At 39.4% G+C, this 23,784-nt stretch overlaps 1 protein-coding gene across 5 annotated transcripts in view; it reads right to left on the bottom strand.

Moving 5' to 3' along the window:
- thrab (thyroid hormone receptor alpha b) overlaps positions 1 to 23,784 on the bottom strand; it is a 128,976-nt gene that overhangs the window by 13,747 nt on the left and 91,445 nt on the right. For 4 of the 5 annotated variants that reach the window (XM_079595714.1, XM_079595713.1, XM_079595712.1 and 1 more), the window contains 3 exons: positions 17,386 to 17,633; positions 2,733 to 2,794; positions 627 to 727 (listed from right to left, as the gene is read on the bottom strand). In XM_079595714.1, the coding sequence (XP_079451840.1) occupies positions 627 to 727; positions 2,733 to 2,794; positions 17,386 to 17,441 (219 nt within the window). In that variant the 5' untranslated portion in view covers positions 17,442 to 17,633. Of the gene's footprint in view, positions 1 to 626; positions 728 to 2,732; positions 2,795 to 6,813; positions 7,079 to 17,385; positions 17,634 to 23,784 lie in introns of those variants that run through there. The other variant, XM_079595715.1, reaches the window with a different exon arrangement.

The raw sequence follows: 23,784 nt of genomic DNA, 5'->3' as shown, positions 1-23,784 counted from the left end.
ATCTTAACGATATCTTCTGCAATGTTGTCTTGTTTTTTGTAGGGTTGCCAAAAAGCTAAAATTTCAGTAGTCAATACAAATTAGTCTTAATACCAAATTTTATGCTATAGAAAAAATTAATAAGCTCTTGAACACATTCCCTTATTTAGGGAAACCCTGACAAAAACCAAAACGTTTTTTTTTTTTCAAATAAAAATGTAATCAAATGAAATAACTGCACAGGGCACGTGCAAGTTGCTGACAATCCCTAATTTGATAGATGTTTAGCTAACGTCTATCTTTGCAGTCCGGGGATCAGCAAGCTCTAAGAGCTCTTCGAATCAGACTGTTTAGACAGGAGTCACAAAGACTTGCACAGCACAGTTGTCACTCACAATTCTCTCCCTTCACATACAGAGAGACAGATAGTGGATAAGATGGTTGACAGGGTTTTTTAGGCTAGACAGGTTTGATAGTGATAGGAGTCTAAGTTTCACAAATGACAACAGGGTGTATTGTTGAAAAGATGGGACCAGCTCCACACCGTGACTACGTGAAGTGACAGTCTAGTCTGTATAAATAGATGCGGGCCTGAGGTGTCTGTTAACAGATGTCACTGTGCACAAGTGTTCGCAGAGAAGTCCTACCTTACAGCCCTCACAGGTGATGCAGCGGTAGTGGTAGCCTGTAGCTTTGTCTCCACACACCACACATGGCTCATCCTTCTCCAGATAGCTGGGGATGTACCCTGCCAAACAAAATAAAGAAATACATATATAAAAACTGATGGCAACTACCAACAAACAAGTACACCAGCACATCAACACCACAAAGCACATACTGAGAAACCAGAAGTCAGAAACATTTCTCTCAATATATATATACACACATACATACATAAATAGCTTATGAAATGTTTGTATATTGCTTTAACTCATCAAAATATGCAGTTTTGAACATTTTTTACAAGTCATACAAGAATCAACACATTTTTAAGTCAATTTAATGTCATTTAAGTTGAAGCGACTTAAACATTCAAGTTGATTGTACTTAATTTAAGAAAGCAACTTTTTTTTTACAGTGTAATCTTTTTTTTTTTTTTTTTTACACTGTAGTAATCTTAGTCCAACCAATGGTGTTAGTTTGGGGGTGGGAACTGGAAACTGTTATTTCAAATTCAAACTTCGTTTATAGCTGGGTTACTGCAGAAATGACACACTTCAGCCTTATCTGAGTATCTATGTAAGGCCTAGTCTAGTTAACATGATTGTTGAAAGCCCTGAAGAGCCCTGAGTGTCACTTGACAGCAATTAAGATCCGCCAGTGTTTCTGACAGGAAGAACAATCTCTTGCCTTATGCTTAGTCAACTGCCCGAGCCTCTCAGCAAATTTGTGAAGGCTTTCATGAATATGAATCAGGTTATTATTTTAAAAACATGCTTTAGCTTACAGTAAAGGGGGAAAGTCCACTGGCCACTATTCCACTAAATACAAAGCTGAAAAATATACACTACCATTCAAAAGTTTGGGGTTTTTAAGATTTTTGAAAGAAGTCTCTTTTGCTCACTAAGACTGCATTTATTTGATTGAAAATACAGTAAAACCGTAATATTGTGAAATATTATTACAGTTGAAAAGAACTGCTTTCTACTCATGCTCTAGAAATCATTCTAAAATGTTGATTTGGTGCTCAAGTATCATTTCTTATTATTATCAATTTTGAAAAAACAGCCGTGCTGCGTAATATATTTGTAGAAACCATGATACTTTTTTTAGGATTCTTTGGGATTTTGAAACATTATAATTGTCTTTACAGTAACTTTTGACAAATCAAAAGCAACTTTGCTGAATAAAAGTATTGATAAAAAACAACTGACACCAAACTTCTGAACAGGACTGTAAAGAGGATGCAAAATAATAATAAAAATAACTATCACATGTATTATCAACACATTTTTCCAGGTTTTTACAAAGCTGAAGAGCTTTTTTTCCCCCCAGATACACAATTCTTAAAAAGGTGAAAAGAGAATGAAAAATAGTAACTTCTTTCATTAACATTTACAAACATCACCAGCAGGTGGTGCAAAGATGGGGGTAAATAAAAATGCAGACTCATGTAAAATATGGCATATTTATAGGGAACTTTTAAAAAAATTCTTTGCACAAAATGAAACACCAGATAATTTTGGAATTGTAAATATGATCACACTGCTAGCGTCTTTCTTCCTAAGCACACGTGACAGCACCAGCATGAGAAAACTACAAGGTTAGAGATTGAAGAGGATGTTGGGATGAATCTGGCTTTCTTTATCTGGCTATCTGTGGGCATGAGGTGAATAGGGCAGGAGGACTGATGGGTCTAAAGCAAGTGTGGGGTCCTGATAATGTACTAACATCACGATCAACTTTATTGAACTTCCTTAACTGAACAGTACTCCATACACAAACAAATACAAAGCCAATCCTTACACAGCCCATTAGCCTAGGAGAAGGATTGCTTTAACATGAGTTATAATGTCCTGAAGGAGTATCACCAGAACATCACATAACAACAAGTCTATTGAGCTGAACTGATGCTGGAGTTGATGCAAGGAGGATCACGGGGCAACTGAAACCCCTTCTCTCCCTCAGGGTTTCTTGAGTGTTTCTCAGAAATGTGCAGTCAGTGATGTATTCTGGGAGGAAAGAGGAGGGGAAAACATACGGCTGCAGCTCTAGGCAAGAGCATCAGTGTCTTATGCGAGACATCTTACCAGACATGCTCTTCACCGAACACTGGCTGTTCTTTCTCTTCCTTTTCGGGCCATCGAGCCACCTGGAAAAAAGGGAGAGAGAGAGAGAGGGTTGGTATTAGTACATGCCACAAAGTTGGCATTTGAGAAGTCTTTGCTCTGATTCGATGGCTGCAATTCCCTGTGGTATCACTTTATATTTTTAACTAGCACACATTCAGCTCCAAGTGCTCCAACAACATGGCAACCCTGTCATTTTGATTTGAGAGAGTGTGGATCAAAATAAAAGAAGACTGCAAATACAAGCAACCGTCAGAGCTACGGCGCACGTGTTCCTGACGACTACACGACGAGACCAAGCACACTCCCCTGCTCTCTTCCCAAAAATGTGTTTTTCAAACATATCTACTAAAAATGATAAAAGCCCAAAACACAAAATAATAATAAAAACAAAACAGTAAGGTAGCATACAACAACAGCGCAACCGGAAGCTGACGATTCACAATAAAAGATATATATTTTTAAATGTTCGAATATAAAGCGATTTTCCCCCTAATATTACAAAGTTAAAGGTGAAGCCTGGCACAGTAGCCACGGCTCAAACTCTGGCTATACGTTGAGCTGGAGAGAGATTGAAGGATCTGAGCGCACAATTCTCAATGTTTACACTTCTGGGGAAGATAAACCCATGAATGGAATACTAATATTTGTCAATGGACAATAAGCTGGGTACACAGAGAATGTATTTCTACATGAAAAAATCTTACAGACTTCACACTTAAGTCCCCCCCTTTTTGAACACAAAAGAAGATATTTTAAAGAATGCTGGTAATCAAACAGTTGACGGTAGCCATTGGCTTCCATAGTAGGGAAACACAATACTGTGAAAGTCAATGGCTACCGGCTACCGTCAACTGTCTGGTTACCAAAATTATTTAAAATATCTTCCTATATGTTCAACAGAACAAAGAAACTCATAAAAGTTTGAAACAACTTGAGGGCGAGTAAGTAATGACATAATTTTCATTTTTGGGTGAACTGTACCTTTTCTAAAAAAAAAGAAAAAAAGAAAAATCTTACAATACTACCAATAATGAAACAAAACTAAACAAAAACTAAACGAGACCAGTTTGGCCACATAACATCAGGTCATCCAGCAGTAGGAACACCCATTACTACTAAAGAGGCATGTACACTGACAGCACTAAAATGACCGAACATCATTCATTATCAATGAGAGCTGCAGAGTCATGAGAGACAGAGACAGTCGCTGATGTAACAAAGCAGAGCAGGGCAAATGAGCAGTGACGCAAAGCGGTGACTACCAATGAGACTGCAGACAGTGATCCGCATGATACAGCTGGACATCGTGGCTTAACAACACAGCCATTCCACGACCTCCAGCGACATAAACGTGTGAACGCCACAGTTTCCCGGTACATCGAGTCTGTCTGTGATTAAAGGGATGGAGTGGCTCAGCTCTACGCTGGGAGAAAGAGAGCAGTTATGTAACAAAGTGCCCAAATAATGCAGGCGAATCTGTTAGAATTCGGTGCTAGTCTCTCAACACCCTTTCAACGCCTTTGCCTCTGCTAACGCTAATGCTAGCCTCTTTAAATTAACATCAAAAACAGTTTGATTTCTACAGGGAGAGTAGATTTAAAACTCCACATGATACAAATATGAGTTTTTACGCACGGTCACAAGCTTGATTATGAGGGGGGAAAGCACCTTGAATGGACGAATCCGTCAAAGCCATGACATGAATTTAAACATTAAAAGCTGTAGGGGTTCAAATATTTCCCGTTACATAAAAGCGTATTTTACCCTTACAAAAATACAGTGGTGGGACAGTATCAGATACTACAGTAATACTATAGAACTTTAGAGCCTACTATACTACTAAACGAGCAACATATTCATGTACTATAGTATTTACATGGTATTGTTTTGTAAGGCAGGGGTTTTGACACATTTTGGTGCCACCAACCCCGAAATATGATCATCCTTTTGGGAGGGACCCATTTCCTAACTAATTACATAATAATAATAAATAATATGTATATGTGTATACAGTAAAAAAAATGAGGATTGTGTACAATATTATCTGGAAAATAATATATCTGGATCGTATCATTAGTGTACTGTAAGATGTATAAACCTGAAGAAGAAAAAAACAACAACAACAACACAGTAACTCAATTTCATGATTACAGACCAGACTTTAGAAAACAGAAACTGTTATTGTTAAATTTGGTTTAATTTAATTACATTTATTTATAATAATTCGTATTTATATGCATATTAAATTGTTAAAAAAAAAGAACCCGTAGTACCCCCTTAAATTCCCCTTGGGGTTCCCAAACCCCAGTTTAAACCCCCCTGTTCTAAGGCACTTTAAGAATCCCATTGGAACTTTGTGTTAGTGTCTCGAGTTTGCCCTTTTCTCATTTGATAGAATCTTCCAGCAATTACCAAGAGAACACAAAACAAGGTTCATGTGATATGCTCCCTCAAGCCATCGCAATGTCACACACACAAACACAAAGAAGGCCATCTTTGTTCAAAGCCATGGGGGAAAGATTAAAAAGGGTTCAAAGTCTAATACTGGCTAGTGTGTTTCCCCCCGCCACATAGTTTTTGTCATTTGCTGTATTGATTCTGCAGCTGTGGAACGTCATTTATGAATGTCATTTAATATGTCTGACTGAGGTTCTGTCAGGACACTGAAGCCTCTAGACTCTGTCTCTCTCGTACTCTCGCTCGCTCTCAGGGCGACAGAAATGTCACTATAAAGCCGCGTTGTCTTCATCACAATCTCTCTGATTTGCTGTCGTGGATGCTTTTACCAATACAACTGTCAATCATCTGCTGTCCCCGTGGGAACCTGCTCGTCACCAAGAAGACACAAACGTACAAACACAAGCATTGCAGATTTCACATTTCAGACAGTGTCTTTTTTGACATGCTCCAGGTAATCAATACTGAATATCAATTCCACCGTGGCAAAAGCAATGTGCAAAGATCCTGTGAGCAGATAAACAGATGGGCAGACAGTGACATAGAGAAAGATGAAGCAGGAAAGGCTTTTTACATTTTGACACTCGATATAAAAAGAAACCTCAGAGGATGCTGCCGAGTCAGAAATGGATGGGAGGGGTAAATCAAATAAATAAATAAATAACAGCTAATTTGGCACTTGCTCTCCGCAGAAACATCAATTATTTCCGGATCCAAATGGAAGAGCTACACAACTTTCCCATTAAAGGGACAGAGGACAACCGCTGCAACATCAGAGAGGACAGGCAGCAGTTTTGCACAGTAATATCATGATATCAACCAGGAACGAGTGACTATAGAACAGCCGGCTCATAATCGGCCCGAACTGATGATGCTAAAATGGTTTCTCATTAAATACTCGGCTGCAGCGTCATACATGATTCAGAAGTATCAGAAATCTGCACGATGCATCACAGAAGACCGCCGAAAAGAAGTTAGAGCAACATTCTCCACACAGAAGAACCTGAGGGTCCTGAAGTAGACATGAAGCGTACCACCACATGAAGTACACTTTCTACCCATGAATTATCATGGGTTTTTCACAAGTTTTCCAGTCACTCATACTATATCAGTAATATTAATAATACTAAAATACTACTATTACTACTAGTCTATAATAATAATAATGATATTAAAAATAATACTATATTACTACTATACTACTAAAGTACTACTAATAGTATAACCAGTATTGCTAATATTACCAATATAACTAATATTCATATTATATAGTAATGATAAAATGGTACTATTATTACTAGTCATAATACTAATAATAACAGTATAACCAGTATAGCTCATAGGATTTAGAATGCATTTATTGAGATTGCACTTGTTGGTGAAACATTTTAGATCTTAGCAAAACGCGAAAAAAAGCATTCAAAATAGAAATGTTATTAAATAAGATATACTTAATTTGCATAATTTTCCCAGATCTAGATATCACAACTTTCTAAATTCCTTTTCCGTGACCGTGGGAACCTTGTTAACACGTTCCGAGAGCAGCATAGCTTGTGGAGCGATACAGGTAGAAGAGTCTCACCTGATAACGCAGTGGGATTGGAGGATGTGCATGGTGAAGACGAAACGCTCCGCTGTTCTTCAGAATTATAACTCTTCACCACATCAACGGAGCGAGCCGTGTAAACACAACACAGTCTGACTGGATTCTTTTAGATGCCTCTCTTGCATAAGTGCACTCTCTCTCTCTCTCTCTCTCGCAGTCATTTGGCAACCCTCCCTCTGCCCGCTGTCTCTCCAACACTGAATTTTCCCTGACTGTTCTTTATGAATATTTCTAAGAATCCTTCGTGAGTGATTGTCTCTCCCACTCTTAATCCCTCCCGCGGTCTGTGATTGGGTGTTGTGATCCCTCTCGCGAGCGGTAATCCGGGGTTAGGAGCGAGAGACTGTGAGATTGGGCGAGCGACGTGATAAAGCAGGAGAGATGGAGCCTGAGATATACCAGTGCCCATAAACATGCCAACTGGTTCTGTCACCTCTAGTTATTTTCAACTTTATTTACTCAGAACATCTGTGGCGTATTTATATCCAGCGAGTTTTCATTCATCCTCTACGACAAGGCAAACACAGAGCAAGCAGCGACAGTGGCTTAATTCAGGGGAATAATATAAATAAATAAAGTGACGGAAGGAGTCTGGGGGAAAATGAACCATCACACTACACTACCCAATACCCAGAAGTGAAATGCAAGTCTGAGCACTCAAAACTCCACACTAAATTTAGAAGCACAGTGGTATACTACTTTTCAAAACTTTGGGGTCAGTAAGACTTTTTAAATACTTGAGAAATACTCCTTTAAAGAAATCTCTAATGGTCATCAGGGCTGCATTTATTTGATCAAAAATACAGTAAAAAAAAGTATTGTAAGACTGAAATATTAATACCAATTCAAAAGAACTGGTTTCTATTTCAATATATTTGAAACTGTAATTTATTCCTGATGGCAAAGCTGAATTTTGTCTGAAAGTCATGACTCCAGTCTTCAGTGTCACGTGATCTTATTATTATCAATGTAAAACAGCTGTGGTGCTTAATTAATAAAACGTGGAAACTACTCGTTTTCAGGATTCTTTAATGAATAGAAAAAGTTGTACTGACCTCAAACTTTTGGTAGTGTACATGTGTTTGTAAAGACACTTCGAAGAAACATTTCAAAGCCATGTCAGATCAAATAAATCCAAATTTTGTTCAATTGTGGAATGAATTATTCCCAGAGCTGAAGTGCTGAAATCGAGGCATTGCTTTTTAAGAATGGTTAGCGGCGTGCGGCGTGATTTGAGTGGCAGGAAGCTGAGTCCTAGGATCTGTCAGGCCGCTCTGTCTTATGCTAAGAGAAGTGTTGGAGTCACTCCACCTTGCATTTCCTTCCGTCTAAATCCCTCATTGTGTGTTTGCCGTTTCCCTCTCTCTCTCTCTCTCTCCCTCACTGTCTCTCTTCGTTGTGCCAGCTTTATGAGAGCTTATTTTAGACCCTGTCTAAATGTGATCTGGCAGCTCCCAGCTAATGTCAGAACAAAAGCCACGTGCACACTCGCAAAGAAGAAAAGAAGCTGAAGGGATACCACTAAGTGTATGTAAATGTGCATTCACACTTTTTCTGTATTTGTCTGGGGGTAGTGAGTAGAAGAGATAAACAGTCCGCCAGCCTGAAGCTCATGTGACTCTAGCTGGAGGGATGGCGGCGCTGTTGTCTAAAGCGGTTCCCCTAACATGTGTTCATGTTAGCATTTGTAATTGTGCCACACTGCACTTGAATCTCTCAGTAGATAAGAACTACAGGGTTACGGATATGAAGTTGAATAATAATTGTAATAAAAATGAAAATAAAAAATTCTATGCGTTTTCATATTTTTTAAATTACAATTATGTATTACAATTATTATTTTTCTGTACACATGCACACATAAAAAAACAAACAATATGAAAAAAATATATTAAATAAAACAAATGTGTAAATGATCATTTTAATGCAATAAAAAAAGAAACCTGATTGAATTAAAGTTATAAACAACAAAAATGGCTGTTTTTGTATTCCACAAGTTAGATGGCTGATCTGTGACTCCGTGGGAGAAGACATCCACCTGTAGATTGTGATATGACATGACGCAGATTTATTCAATGTTTTTTAAATATGCAAAATCCAATTAAATCTCAAACAGTTCCACTATTAAAGTATTACAGTTCCAGTTCAAGTATTAAAGGATTAGTTTACTTCAGAATTAAAATTTCCTGTTAATTTACTCTCCCCCACGTCATCCAAGATATTAATGTCTTTCTTCAGTCGAAAGGAAATTAAGGAGTTTGAGGAAAACATTTCAGGATTTTTCTCCATATAGAGGACTTAAACGGGAAAAATTTGTGGTTAAAAGTATATAAATGTTTATTTGTTTTTTAGAAAATGACCGATCGTTTCGCTAGATAAGACCCTTATTCCTCGGCTGGTATCGTTTAGAGCCCTTTGAAGCTGCATTGAAACTGCAATTTGGACCTTCAACCCGTTAATATCCGTTGTCCACTATATGGAGAAAAATCCTGGAATGTTTTCCTTTCTTTTCGACTGAAGAAAGAAAGACATGAATATCTTGCATGATGTGGGGGTGAGTAAATTATCGGGAATTTTTCAGTTTAAAGTGAACCAATCCTTTAATGTCCCCCTGTAGTCAATAATTGTATCCCTTAGAACTCATCTTTGATCACTAAAATTGCATATTTAAATGTTTTCATGCCTTAAAATAGCTTGAATGTAACTCTACACCCTTGCTTCATTTAGTATATGAATATATACTATGAATATGTAAATTAGCCCCGCCTCAACTCACTGACACCAGCTCAGAGCTCGGTCAACTTTACTGTAGTAAATGCTGCACAATCGCAAGTGGAAATTAATTTAATTCAGCCATTTATGTTTGAACCAGAAACACATTCAGAAGAAGAGGAAGTGTGAATTATACAGGCGCATATACAAGTCGATGAATCAGAATCGATTACGTCGGACACATAATTAACATGATTAGCCTTTTGAATAGACTACGTTATCAAACAGTTAATAATGTGTTGCTAATGTTACACAAACCATGTTCGTGACCGACATCTCAGAGTCAGACAGCTGCCTTCTAAATGGTAAATGGTAAGGGTGTCACGATTTCGATTTTAAATCGAAATCGATCGAAATTAAGTCACAATCTCGATCATCGAATTAAAAAATGGAATCGTCGATGCTGCCACGCCCCCATGTCACGTTCGGTCGGCTTGTCACGCCGAAAAAAACGCGTGTTGAAATGCTGCGAGTCACGCACACACCGGACGAGAAGCGCCGCGTCTTTGACAACTCGAGGTATCGCACACACACACCGGACGAGAAGCGTCGCGTCTTTGACAACTCGAGGTATCGCACACACCGGTCGAGAAGCGCCGTGGCGCGTCTATGACAACTCGAGGTATCGTACACCGGACGCGCACTTTCATGTGGCCTGCAATATTATGTTTAAGGACATTATGGAATTAAGATCATGTCTATCTTATGAGGCTACTGTACAACGTTGCTTAGTCTGCACTTTATCTCAGAGAGCGTCCGTTAACTGAATGTATCCTGAAAATCCGATAACATCAGCCATTTTCATTCAACCAGCTGATTTCTGTAAATGAATGTAAAACATGTATATTGCAGCAAAGTCATAACGACGATTTGAGACAAATAAATGTATATAAAATGTATTCATTTATAATAAATGTAATATAAAACTATGTGAATGGCGCTCTCTGGTGCGGAAGGATTAATTTTGAACAAGGTCCTGAGCCGTTGCTGGCGTCGCGGACAGACGGCGAATGGCGCCGCCGGTGTGTGTGTGTGTGTGTGTGTTTGTGTGTGTACACTCAGAGAATAAAGTGTTAGAATTTTAAAGACGTGGCTCTGCGCGACGCATAGATTTATCTGTTAAACTGTTTGTTTGTTTGTTTGTTTGTTTGTTTTGTTGTGAACTTGAATGTCATCTTCTGTGAAGAAGACTGCAGTTACAAAAGAGAAACTAGATCGCAGGTTATTTTGCTTAAGTTTCCAATTGACTGAAGATATAAGTATTGTTACATTATGTTCTTAATAAATGTTTTAAATTTGACAATGTAGTGTGGTACATTGCGAACAAAGGTCAGATATTATGCATAAAAGTTTGGTCTAAAAATGGCATAGCAACCTGTGCTTTAAAAAAAAAAAAAGTAAAAACCGAGAATCGAATCGAACTGTGACCTTAGAATCGAAAATGTAATCGAATCGTGACACCCCTAGTAAATGGACTGCATTTATATAGCGCTTTCAGACCCAATGGCCACCAAAGCGCTTTACATATTGCCTCACATTCACCCATTCATACACCGACGGCGGTGTCAGCCATGCAAGGCGCCATCCAGCTCGTCGGGAGCAGCTGGGGATAGGTGTCCTGCTCATGGACACCTCGACACTTGGTCAGGTGAAACCGGGGATTGAACCACCAACCTTCCGGTTTGTAGACAACCTACATGAACCACTGAGCCACTGCTGCCCTAACAATCAGCATCCTTAGAAAAACGCGTTGAACATCATAGATTGTCAGTGGAGAAAAGCACATAGCTCATCATCACATCGTAATATACATTTACATAATTCACCCGCTATATTGCTAAATGCAAATTATTTTAAAGAGGCAGTGTAGAGAAACGAAATCTCTGATAGCCGAGGCACTCCTTAATTAAAATGTCTTTATTGTAAAAATGACATGTCCTAAAAGGACAACTTTAAAATGCATAAAATTGGCATTTTAAAGTTGTCCATTTAGAACATGTCATTTTATATCAAAAATATCAAAATTGAAACTACTGCGGAAACAAAGACACCTACATCTTGGATGCCCTTGAGGTAAGCTAAAATATACCAACATTTAATTTCAAAGTGAACTTTCCCTTTAAGTCACTGGCCATGGGCAGGTTTGGCAAAAAGTTAGTTTTAGGCCCTGCACAGATCTAATACACAGACATCCGATTTTCTCCCAAAAGTTTACATTCACTAAAGACATAACGGACTGTGTTTATGTAAACCTTGTATGTATTTGAAAGCTAAAGATCAATAAGATACAAAAGAGAACTTTCGGTTGTACATTGCGCGTTTCGGTTGTACATTGTACATTTCTCAATTTCTAAAAGCTAAGAATAAAATATATATATTTTTTAAATATGCTCTTGAAATAAAAACTAAATTGATCCTAAATTAAAATAAAATTGTAAAACGATATAAAATACAAATTTGAAAAAGCAAACCCCTTATTAAATCTGTGTTTAAACAGGGTAAAGGCTTGAGTACGGCCAGAGACAATTGATATAAGTGACATGCCACTTCCTCAATCCTCAATACAACTATATAAGGAAAACCCGTAACGGCAAAGATGGCGGTTGTATGAACATGTCCCGCCCCTCCCGCTGGAAAGCCAATAATCTGCTTTTAACAGTCAAGCCGGGAAACATTTAAGCCTATCGTCTGGTTCCACTGACGCATGCGCACAGTTGAGGTTTTGCGACAGCGGAGACGATTTGGCGACAGCGAGTTGTGGTGTGTGCAAGATCAGATGGAATCCACATGGAAGAGGGTGATAACAACGACATCTTGGGTGTAAAACATGATTATGTCCCGGTGACCAGTGAAAGTGCAATTCTGACTCTCTGCCCATTAATTTAGATAGGAGCCTGGTCTTGTTAGTCCGAAATAGCTGCCCGGAGGTGTTGCCAAGATGGCGGCCGTACTTTAGTACAGCAAACAGCAGGAAAATCTTGTCAATTGAGTTTATGCACATCTATGCTTTTAAAAGTAAACGGTGAGGAAGAACATGATGTCAGACAGAATAGAGTAAAACAATATACAGTGGGGAGAACAAATATTTGATACACTGCCGATATTACAGGTTTTCCTACTTACAAAGCAGAGAGGTCCAGAAAATCACATTGTATGATTTTTAAATAATTAATTTGCATTTTATTGCATGACATAAGTATTTGATCACCTACCAACCAGTAAGATTTCCGGCTCTCATAGACCTGTTAGTTTTTCTTTAAGAAGCCCTCCTGTTCTCCACTCATTACCTGTATTAACTGCACCTGTTTGAACTTGTTACCTGTATAAAAGACACCTGTCCACACACTCAATCAAACAGACTCAAACCTCTCCACAATGGCCAAGACCAGAGAGCTGTGTAAGGACATAGAGGGATAAAATTGTAGACCTGCACAAGGCTGGGATGGGCTACATGACAATAGGGAAGCAGCTTGGTGAGAAGGCAACAACTGTTGGCGCAACTATTAGAAAATGGAAGAAGTTCAAGATGACGGTCAATCTCCCTCAGTCTGGGGCACCATGCAAGATCTCACCTCGTGGGGCATCAATGATCATGAGGAAGGTGAGGGATCAGCCCAGAACTACACGGCAGGACCTGGTCAATGACCTGAAGAGAGCTGGGACCACAGTCTCAAAGAAAACCATTAGTAACACACTACGCCATCATGGATTAAAATCCTGCAGCGCAGGCAAGGTCCCCCTGCTCAAGCCATCGCATGTCCAGGCTCGTCTGAAGTTTGCCAATGACCATCTGGATGATCCAGAGGAGGAATGGGAGAAGGTCATGTGGTCTGATGACACAAAAATAGAGCTTTCTGGTCTAAACTCCACTCGCCGTGTTTGGAGGAAGAAGAAGGATGAATACAACCCCAAGAACACCATCCCAACCGTGAAGCATGGAGGTGGAAACATCATTCTTTGGGGATGCTTTTCTGCAAAGGGGACAGGATGACTGCACCGTATTGAGGGGAGGATGGATGGGGCCATGTATCGCGAGATCTTGGCCAACAACCTCCTTCCCTCAGTTAGAGCATTGAAGATGTGTCGTGGTTGGGTCTTCCAGCATGACAAAGACCCGAAACACACAGCCAGGGCAACTAAGGAGTGGCTCCGTAAGAATCATCTCAAGGTCCTGGAGTGGCCTAGCCAGTCTCCAGACCTGAACCCAATAGAAAATCTTTGGAAGGAGCTGAAAGTTCGTATTGCCCAGAGACAGCCCCGAAACCTGAAGGATCTGGAGAAGGTCTGTATGGAGGAATGGGCCAAAATCCCTGCTGCAGTGTGTGCAAACCTGGTCAAGAAATACAGGAAACGTATGATCTCTGTAATTGCAAACAAAGGTTTCTGTACCAAATATTAAGTTCTGCTTTTCTGATGTATCAAATACTTATGTCATGCAATAAAATGCAAATTAATTACTTAAAAATCATACAATGTGTTTTTATGGATTTTTGAAGAGTACCTATGGTAAAAATTACAGACTTCCACATGCTTTGTAAGTGGGAAAACCTGCAAAATCGGCAGTGTATCAAATACTCGTTCTCCCCACTGTACGAGCATTCAGTTCTTCTAACCACTGTGGAACACTGTCTGAAACAGGCATGTGGAGTTTGTATAAACACAAAAGAGCAATGAAAACATGCCTGGTTCTTCTCCATACATCTCAAATTTAAAATCAGCCCAGACGGCTGTGGAACGCCCTGATACACTTAATTTAACACAAACTAAACAATATGGATGAGGATAGTTCAGAATAAAACTTGGCTGTAATAGTGCCAACAAACATCAAATATAACCTAAATAAAGTGATTCTGTTTGGAACATACTCTAATTAGTAATATGTGTTTACATGATATCAAGTTATTACATTGACATTGGCTCAACAATGGCGTGAGCTTGGGCAGGAGCTAGAGGAGAGTTTGAAGCCAGTTCTCACTCACTTTTTTTTTTTTTTGCAATTTGCTGCTAATGGTGCAGAAATTACACAATTAACATTTAAAATATAGAGTAAACAAGAAAAGAAACAGCTGCACCACTACGGACATAAGTTTGGGAAGGTGATTGGGAGGCTGTTAGCATTGGTGGCAAGGAAGCAGGAGAGCAAGTAATGAAAGTCGGAGGAGAAGAAATCAGCTCTATTAAGATGAACAGATCCATGTGATTGCTGCTTCTGCTCTTTGATTTAACCCAGAATGCTGTGCTCCGTGATCAGCTAATCTACTTACAGGTGGCCTCGGTGTAATTAAGCTGAAGGGCCCTCGTTTAATCGCTTATTGAGTGAGCATGCTGGGAATCTGACCCCACATTCCTGGGGTCCTGCATGTTAAATGCACACACACGGGTCTGCAGCTAACCCAGTCCCGTTGGAGTAATGATGTATGGCCTCGTGAAGAAGCTCCTGTGTTCCTGACGGTGCTTCTGTGTAATTAAATGCGAGAACTAATGATTGCGTTGAAAACGCTTGAGGAGGCTGGAACGTTTTCATCTCCTCTCAAGCCTCATTGATTTAATGACCATTAATCTCGAATAACATTTATAGACTAATTAGAGGATTATTCATTAAGCTGGATGTAAACGGATAAAAAGTCAACTTCAATTATCAATTTAGCTTTTAATAACACTAAAATTATACAGTTACTATTTTTGAAAGAAACATCTTAAGCTAATCAAGCCTGCATTTATTTGATCAAAAATATAGAAAAAACTATAATATATCCTTCCGTCCTTCGAATGAGACTTTAAACCGAGGTCCTGACTCTCTGTGGTCATTAAAAATCCCAGGATGTCCTTCAAAAAAGAGTAGGGGTGTAACCCCGGCATCCTGGCCAAATTTTCCCCTTGGCCTCTGTCCATCATGGCTTCCTAATCATCCCCATATTTACTGATTGGCTCCATCACTGCCTCCTCTCCACCAGTAAGCTGGTGTATGGTGGGCGTTCTGGCGCAATATGCCGTGGCATCATCCAGGTGGATGCTGCACATTGGTGGTGGTTGAGGAGATTCCCCCTTCCATGTAAAGCGCTTTGAGTACACAGAAAAGCACTAGGCTATATAAATGTAACAAATTAATTATTAAATGAAAAATCTTTATTTCGAACTAATTAGCCAATTAGTTGACCCTTGTGACACAGTAACAACACACCTCTCCTCAACAAATCATTAGGTCTCTGCGGTCAGCGAACTGGAAAAGCAACAAGAGATTGCTAAATATAGAAATCGCCCAAGGACAGATTACACATTAGACATCCACACACATACACTGAGAAGGAAGACTTGATGTGTTTTGCTAACTGGCAGAAACATTGCTGTTGGCTCTAAAGCTAACACTTTTTTAGAACGTGAGGGGGCAGTCTGTGCCGTCCTGCTGAACCAAAAGCCTACATGGCAGCGTGTGTGTCTGTGTGTGTGTGTATATATGTTTGCGTGTAAGGTTTGAGTGTGTGCTGACTTTGGACAGTAACGGGCATTCTCTAAGGCTTTAGTTAACTTTCCTGCTGGCTCCAGGCCTTATATAAAATGTGTGTGCAGAGTAGATGTTGAGGTAAAGGCTATTCTCTTAGCGCCTGCCTTTAGACTCAAAAGCACAGCGTAGAGCCAGCACCACACTCACTGTGAGATGTACACACACAAATGGAGCCAGTTACCAGGAAAACTGAATTATGTAGGAGTGTGTGCACTGACCAGAAAATTTGAGTTTCCCGAAGCGTCAATACGTGAAACAAAATTCGATAACAGCCCAGACATACAGACTCGTATGCAGATTTAGGCACAAATCTGTTTGACGCAGGGTGTCGTGGTGAATCGTAAATGACAATGGCCGTCGAAGCAAGAATCAATTGTTTTATCTCATATAGCGTGTCATAGTGGAAGACAAACGACACCACGTCTGCGACGCTTCACGAAGTCAGTCGCTAGTTCCGCCTTCTCGATGCAACTTCTCGATGTTTACATGCAACTAAATAATCCGATAGTAATCAGATTGATGCCTCAATCGGACTGAAAAGCCTTCATGTAAACACTTTAATCGATCCGATTGAGCCCGACCCGAATGAAATTTCGATCCGATTGAAAGGGGTCGTTTATTCCTTTTCTAATCCGACTGAGAGAACATGTAATGACACGTATGACACGCCATTCTTCCTGTTGAATAAAGTGTCATTTAAAATGAGTGTCCCATCTTTCTAAAATTCTCTTTCACTCAGCGTCTGTGAAGTGGAGCAGGACAACGTCCCACCAGTCCTTGTTTCAGATTCTCATCCACAAACGACTGGTTTTGGGTGCGGGGAGGAGCATTTTCACTGCATGAATAATATAAGCAGCAGGGCACAACGGTTAATATGCTCATTGTCTACAAATTATGATCAGAAATGGATAAATATTAAGTCTGCTGTTTAAAACAAATAAAGAACCAATGTAGGAGAATGGTTATTATGTGCAAACAGCGGGAAACTGTTTGAATATCTGTTTGAAAAATCTATTCCGATTTGAAGCTTGTGACATATAAACGCGCACATCAAACCGATCACGTGTTTAGCATTCATAGTGCAACACTACGTTCGGATTCATCAATCGGAATGAGTTCAGTCCGATTGAAACAAAAGTTGCGCATGTAAACGTAGCCAGTGACTATCGTAACAGACACAAATATTGTATAGTCTGAACCTGGCATTACGACTAACATCATAGCTAGATAATGACTCTGCAATCTTTTATGAGATCAGTTCTTAAGAGGCTCACCGTTTCTCTTCTCCCTCTGATTGGTTTGGGTCTTGCTCCTTGGGCATGTGTTCCATTCACCTTATTTCCATCCAGCGGCCAATCATGTGAGACTGAGGCGGGCCCCACCCTCGAATGCACGCCTGTCATTCGCGGGTTGTGATGAGTCAGACAGTCATCGGACGGCTTTGGAGCGAAGCTCGCAAACCAAGCCCGCCTCACTCTCCAGCCCAGATGCCCAGTGATAATGCAGCAATATATAATGAGGTCTGCGAAAAAAGACAGAATCAAAGTTAGCATGTGCGCTAATCAATCCAGAGCACTGTAATAACAAACTTAAGGAGATCTGTGAAGAAGAATGGAAAAATGTGTGTTAGAAGACAAATTATATTTCAATGATTCAATGAACGCAAAACTTTTGCGTGATAATGCAAAACCTCTGAAAGCTTCTCAGGGGAGCTCGAACATTTTGCGAAAGAACGTGAAAACACTGAAATTTAATTGTTCCTGCTCATATTGTTTCCATCCCTATGTACCCTAGGTGCTTTGTACAAACTAACATGTACACTACAGCAATGGTAAGCTTTTATTTGTGGTTTGTGATTTGTGGATTTTTTGTTTCTATTATATTCTTGTATTGCTAGTTTTTAGCTTGTAGTATTTTTAGTTAGCAATAACAACCGTGTCTTAGACCACTAGGGTCATTTAAAATTTTGAGTTTATAAATAAAAGTATGTTGTATCAGTGTATAAAACAGATATTGTGTAAAAATAAAGCCATGAACAACACAAACGTTAGCAAATCCCAATCTAGTGCTTCCAGTCCAGGGTATTATTTTGAGAAAATGAAAATTAAAAAGAGTAATTTCCAAATTAATAAATATATAAAATCAAAATATATAAAAAAATAAAATACTTTACGAAATAAAATAAGAAATAAAGAAACTACGTTTCAGATATGTGTGCATCCCTCTTCATCTTTTAGTTGTCTGTCCCATGTGACATGCTTCCCATGAGCTCTCATGAGTATAACCGGCTCACTGGAGAAAAAACAAGCACACTTTCCAGGAAACAACTCCGATTAGGTAAGCCTAAAGCCCAAAACCCAGGAGGTCACGTGCAACACTAGGCTGCTGCTCTTTCACTTCTTTGGCTGCAACAATGTGTCTCAAAACCTGTGTAAATCGCAAGGCCTCGACTGCCTCGATAATCTGGATTAGGAGGAGGGATACTGAACAAATTATCCACAGGCCACGAGATTGTGATGAGCTAGACCATTTAACTGGTCAGTTCACCTGAAAATGAAAAAAGACTTGCCGTCTTTAAACTGTGTATTTAGGCTTAATTGTGTATGCAAACACTACTTTACTGAAATAGACACTCAAATCTAAACAACGGATTAGACAAAGGATGCCTACGTGTACGAGCAAATTAGGGATTTGGTCAGTACCCAAATTTAGTCTTTGTTTTGTTGTTGTCACAGGTCAATATGGTCAGACTACGAGTCATAGCAGAAACACTGTCCAAAAAAGCCACTGATCCAGGTTGCTTCAAAAAGTAAAAAAGTACTTAAAATCTAATTTACAATAACACTATAAACAGCAATACCAAGAGTGTTAACCTTTGTTTGCTGCTGCAAACACAACAGCAAAGCCTTCGCAGCCCAAAAAGTGTTTTGCCCTTTCACAAAGCACTTTACAGGCTTAATTTACCCACTGTGTGCCTTATAAAAAGAAAACATTTAGCCCACTTTTCTGGGCACTTTTCACTCATCTGAAATCGCCATTCAGTCTAAAATGATTTTTTGCCCATATCGCCAAGCCCTAAGTCTTTCTACAAGTAAAGTAGCCTGGCCTCCTCTACAAAGTCTTCAGTGAAAACTGATATATCGAGGCAAATTCACAAAGCGTTCTGCTGACAGATGTGCATGCGTAAGTGTATATCAATGTTTCTTTGATATCTATTATGCTAACAGTTACTAAGCGAACTCCCCAAACACAAACCGACGTGGTACATGCCGTTCAGGCCCTCTGAATCGCTCTATGAATGGGTGGCTCTGGACCAGAGAGGGGAAATAGATCGTTTTATTGTGTGTGAAAAGAAAGAAAAGGATCCGGTGGCTTAAGCTCAAAGCTTGAGAAAGCATGATCACAGAGCCGAGAGGTGCGGGACTCCATGATACTGATTCGGTGCTGATACGCTTACATACCGCCGCATCCGACCAGCCTATATTCTGACTGCAGAAGTGCTTGGCGATTCAAGCGCATGGCTAGTGTGTGATGCAACCCTTTGACAATGAAGCCAAGAGGACATTTGTTCTGCATTAGTTAATGCTCAGCTGGCCTATCATCTTTCGTCGGGCTAGCCTGTTCGCATATTCGCCAGCCTAACGGGCCTTTTCATCAGCCCGCTCAGATGATGTGTGTGTGTGTGTGTGTGTGTGTGTGTGTGTGTGTTCACCTCTATTGTGCATAGAGCTAAATGTGTGTGTAAATGTTTTTAAGCTGCTTATTACCAAAACAACGGTGACGCTCAGTGGGATTTCTGCAACTAATCACAAAAAATTAGTCTCCAATGGTTAACACAAAGGATTCAAGAGGATTATGAGTTATGAGAGAGAAGCTGCTCATACGGTACTTTTAATGGCGACTCGTGATTGGTGGATGGCTCTTGAAGCGATTAGTTCAACCAAAATTAAAAAGTTTTTCTTTTTTTTTATACCCTTATTTTATTTCAAACCTATACTACTTTTTTTTGCATGTGTGGAGCAGACAATTAGATTTTTTGAAGAATGTTTAAACTGCTCTCTTCCATACAATACAAATGAATGGGGACTGTGGCTGCCAAGCTCTAAAAATGGCATAAAAATATGAAAGTAGTCCTTAATGCACTATTTTTTTTTATTCTTCAAAAGACATACAATCACTTTGTGTGAGGAACAAAGCAAAATGTAAGTTTTTATTCAACTTGCTTTGAATGGTGAGTTATTCGAGCAAAGTAAAAACTAAATAAATAAAAACTAATTTGATTGGGAATTTTTATGCAGGTGATGGGAGAAAAACAGTCTGGATTTATACTGCAATAAAATCCCCAACTAGCCCCTGTAAATGTTGAAAATACCTTGCATCCCTTGCTTTTGAAAAAGAGCAGCTTGGACATTTTGCTAATGTCCTTTTAGTCAAATGGTTATTCAAGATACGCAAGTAAATTATCACTATTTTTTTAATCTTATGTCAACTATATATAGCCCTTCAAGTCCCACATTTTATCTTCATCACGAGGCTAAAACGTACACACACAGACATGCTCGTCTCCTGCTGTAGGAGGTCCACCTCTCCCTCCTGTTCAGTCAAGGTCAAAGTCATAAAGCCCCATTCAATCAAACATACGGGATCTATAAATGTAGCTTTACAAGCCAGAGTTCCTGTTAAACATGCAACTAGCTGAGAACAGAGGCGGGAGGGACACCAGGAGAAACAGAAAGAGAGGAAGAACACAGCAGATTAAGTTTAATTCAGCATAGGGCCATAAACAAGGAAAAAAGGAGAGGTGGTGTTTGTTAATGATGACTGTTTGTTTTAGTGTGTGTGCGTGTGTGTGTGTGTCGTAAAAAGTGCAAAGGAAGCCAAAAATGCACAAAGGCCACATAAATTTTAAAGTGGAGCATTGCAGGTATCTTTGACACCGCACCTGTGTACGTAAGCCAAATGTGTGCAGGAGCGTATATGTTGTGTGTGTGAAGGAGCAATGCTTGACATATATGTTGACACAGTGCATACATTGGATATAAAAACTGCAGCAGGTGCAGCTGAGTAAGGTTTTCGGACTCATTTTTCTTGCTGTAAGTTTGTCGCTGTGTTCTGCATTCTCAAACGCGGCACTAAAACTTTTTAATTGGCAAGAAGAAAGTGGACTCCGTTTCTCCCTCTTCCTCGGTTTCCCTACTTTCTCTAGACATTAATTGAACGCTTTAAAATGCTGGTTTCAAAGCAGCATGAAAAAGAATAACTAGTTAGTACTGTATGTTGCAGACTGAAACAATCTCCACTAATTAGCCAATCTCTATCCCTTCTTACCCTGAAGAGGTCAAACATTTTTACAATATACAAATGTACAATTAAATTACACAATAAGTGAAAAAAAAGAAAAAAAGGTTTGTAAAAGATAGGCATTGTTATCTGTTGGGGTTTGACCGGTTGGCAAGTAAACCATGTTACTTATGAACAGCTAGTGACAGCACTGATGATCCAGGAGATAAAGATTACGGACTGTGATCTGATATGATCTCAGTGAAGGCCATTACGCTATTCAGGGTTCACCATCCTATAATGAATGTTTCACTAAGAAGACAACGCAAGGAGAGATCCTTATATAACCAATCAACTCACCGTCTCCGAAAAAGAACATTTTCTGTCAGAGGGATTGAAAAGTTCTACTTTGGTTGATTGCAAATCTCAAGATCAAGTGCACCAATCAATAGTACATTCGTGTGAAGATAAAAATGAGGCAACACCTTCCTTGTGACTGTCGCAAAGGCATTGAGACTGATAAAGATAAACTTGCTCTTTTATTTCACTGAGGTCAATTATTTCACTGAGGTAAAAAAAAAAAAAAAATCACAAAGGCTTTTTGCAAATCACAAATCACTTTTTGCTTTCATTCGGTGCTTGGCGAGTGTTAATTTTGGACCCTCCCTCACTCACCCTCCTTCCCAGCGTTTTCTGTTTACATTAGGTGGAGTGGGCTGATAAAGTTTCCTGATGGATGGCTGGTTAAACTGCCTCCGTAAGTCACCACATGCCTGATTACTGTCTCTGGGTAGTTGACCTTTTTGTAGTTGTTACTGTTACGTGTCAGGTTTACAAAGAGTGGATGAGAAATGGACGGATGAAAGAAATTAGAAAAGTGGTCAACCAGTATAGATCTTTCAGTGGGAAAGGTGGATATATGAAATGAAACAGACAAAATTGAAATGCACACCAAATTGAAAAATGTTTACACATAAAAATTATAATAAAATGTTTTTACATATATATATTATTGCTTTCTTAAGGATAATGTAACTGAAGACTGGAGTAATAGCAGCAGAAAAGGAAGCATTAAAGAGAATACAAAATATAGTATAAATAATTTTATACTATATTTTTTTTTAGGATTGCACATTGTTTACATAGCCTAATATGGGTGAATTTTAAGTGTATAAATAATAACAATTACACACACACACACACACACACACACACTCACACCCACACACACACACACACACACACACACAATAATTATGACATTACATGAATATTTAAAAAAAAATTCACACAAAATATAAATAAACAGAACTAATTTATTTTACTTGACAATAACCTCAAAAAGTCAAATGTGATCATGCAGTCTAAATTGCTCATCTCAACCTGTAGAATATGTCATGATGGACAGGGCGGGAGCTTCTTTTGGCAGACGTAGCCCTTTCTATCCAACACTTTGCTTTTACAACATTAATCACCATAGACTTTTATTGCATTTGAGTAATCTCCGTCTTATCTGAGGAGAAATTTTGCTTGTGTCTGTTTAGCATCTTCTCCAGCTCAAGAATAAGGAAAATGAATGGGCTGGATCTGCTCAAATACAAGATTGAGAGTATGCAGCGAGACTATGGTTATCTTAAGGTCAGTCTGCCTGTGAAAAAGCTGGATGCAGAGTACAGACTGCTCTGACGAAGTCACTTCCCTTAGGCACAAACGGATGTTTAGGGGGAAACAAAAAGGGAAAAGGAAGGGCATTGTGGGAAACTGAACACCCCCCTCCCCACCCCAACACACACAAACACTCCCCTTCAAAGAGCACATGGCCTCCTCCCTCATTCCACCATGCCTTTGGCAAAGACAGGTCAAGACGCTGCCAAGAATGTGATTGTATTTGAAAAACAAATTAGAGGCTTTTCCCCTCCATCTCGCCATTTCTAAGGTGGATCAATCAAAAAACAAAACTTTGACATTCACAAAAGGTGGTTAAAAGGAAGATTCGCCGAGTTGAGCTCTCGGTGGATTTGCCGGCTTTTGTGCATAGCTAAATCATGCTCTATTAATCTTTCACAAGGCTAGTCAGTCAGGCATAAAAAAAACCCTGAGATTTACTTTAAGACGGATGCTTCAGCATTTCTTTTTCATTACAGCACACCAAAAGGAATTGTTTGTGTCTAGCAACTTATCAAGTGATCTCACTCTCACTCAATGTCAGGGAGGAGGCTGTGAACTTCCCCTCAGACCGTGGCAGATGGCGCACTGCTCTTCCTCCGACGCAACATAAAGCTCTCCATCCAATGACCTACTTTTTGAGGGGTGTCAAAGTTAAACACGTGCGATTAATGAAATGTTTAAAAACCTATTCAATTTGACGCAACAACTGCTTCATTCTGTGTGAT

Source organism: Phoxinus phoxinus (assembly GCF_949152265.1).
Source record: "Phoxinus phoxinus genome assembly, chromosome: 21".
NCBI classification, from domain to species: Eukaryota; Metazoa; Chordata; class Actinopteri; order Cypriniformes; family Leuciscidae; genus Phoxinus; species Phoxinus phoxinus.
The sequence above is the reverse complement of the archived record's forward strand: the minus strand, read 5'-3'. Positions and strand labels throughout refer to the sequence as shown.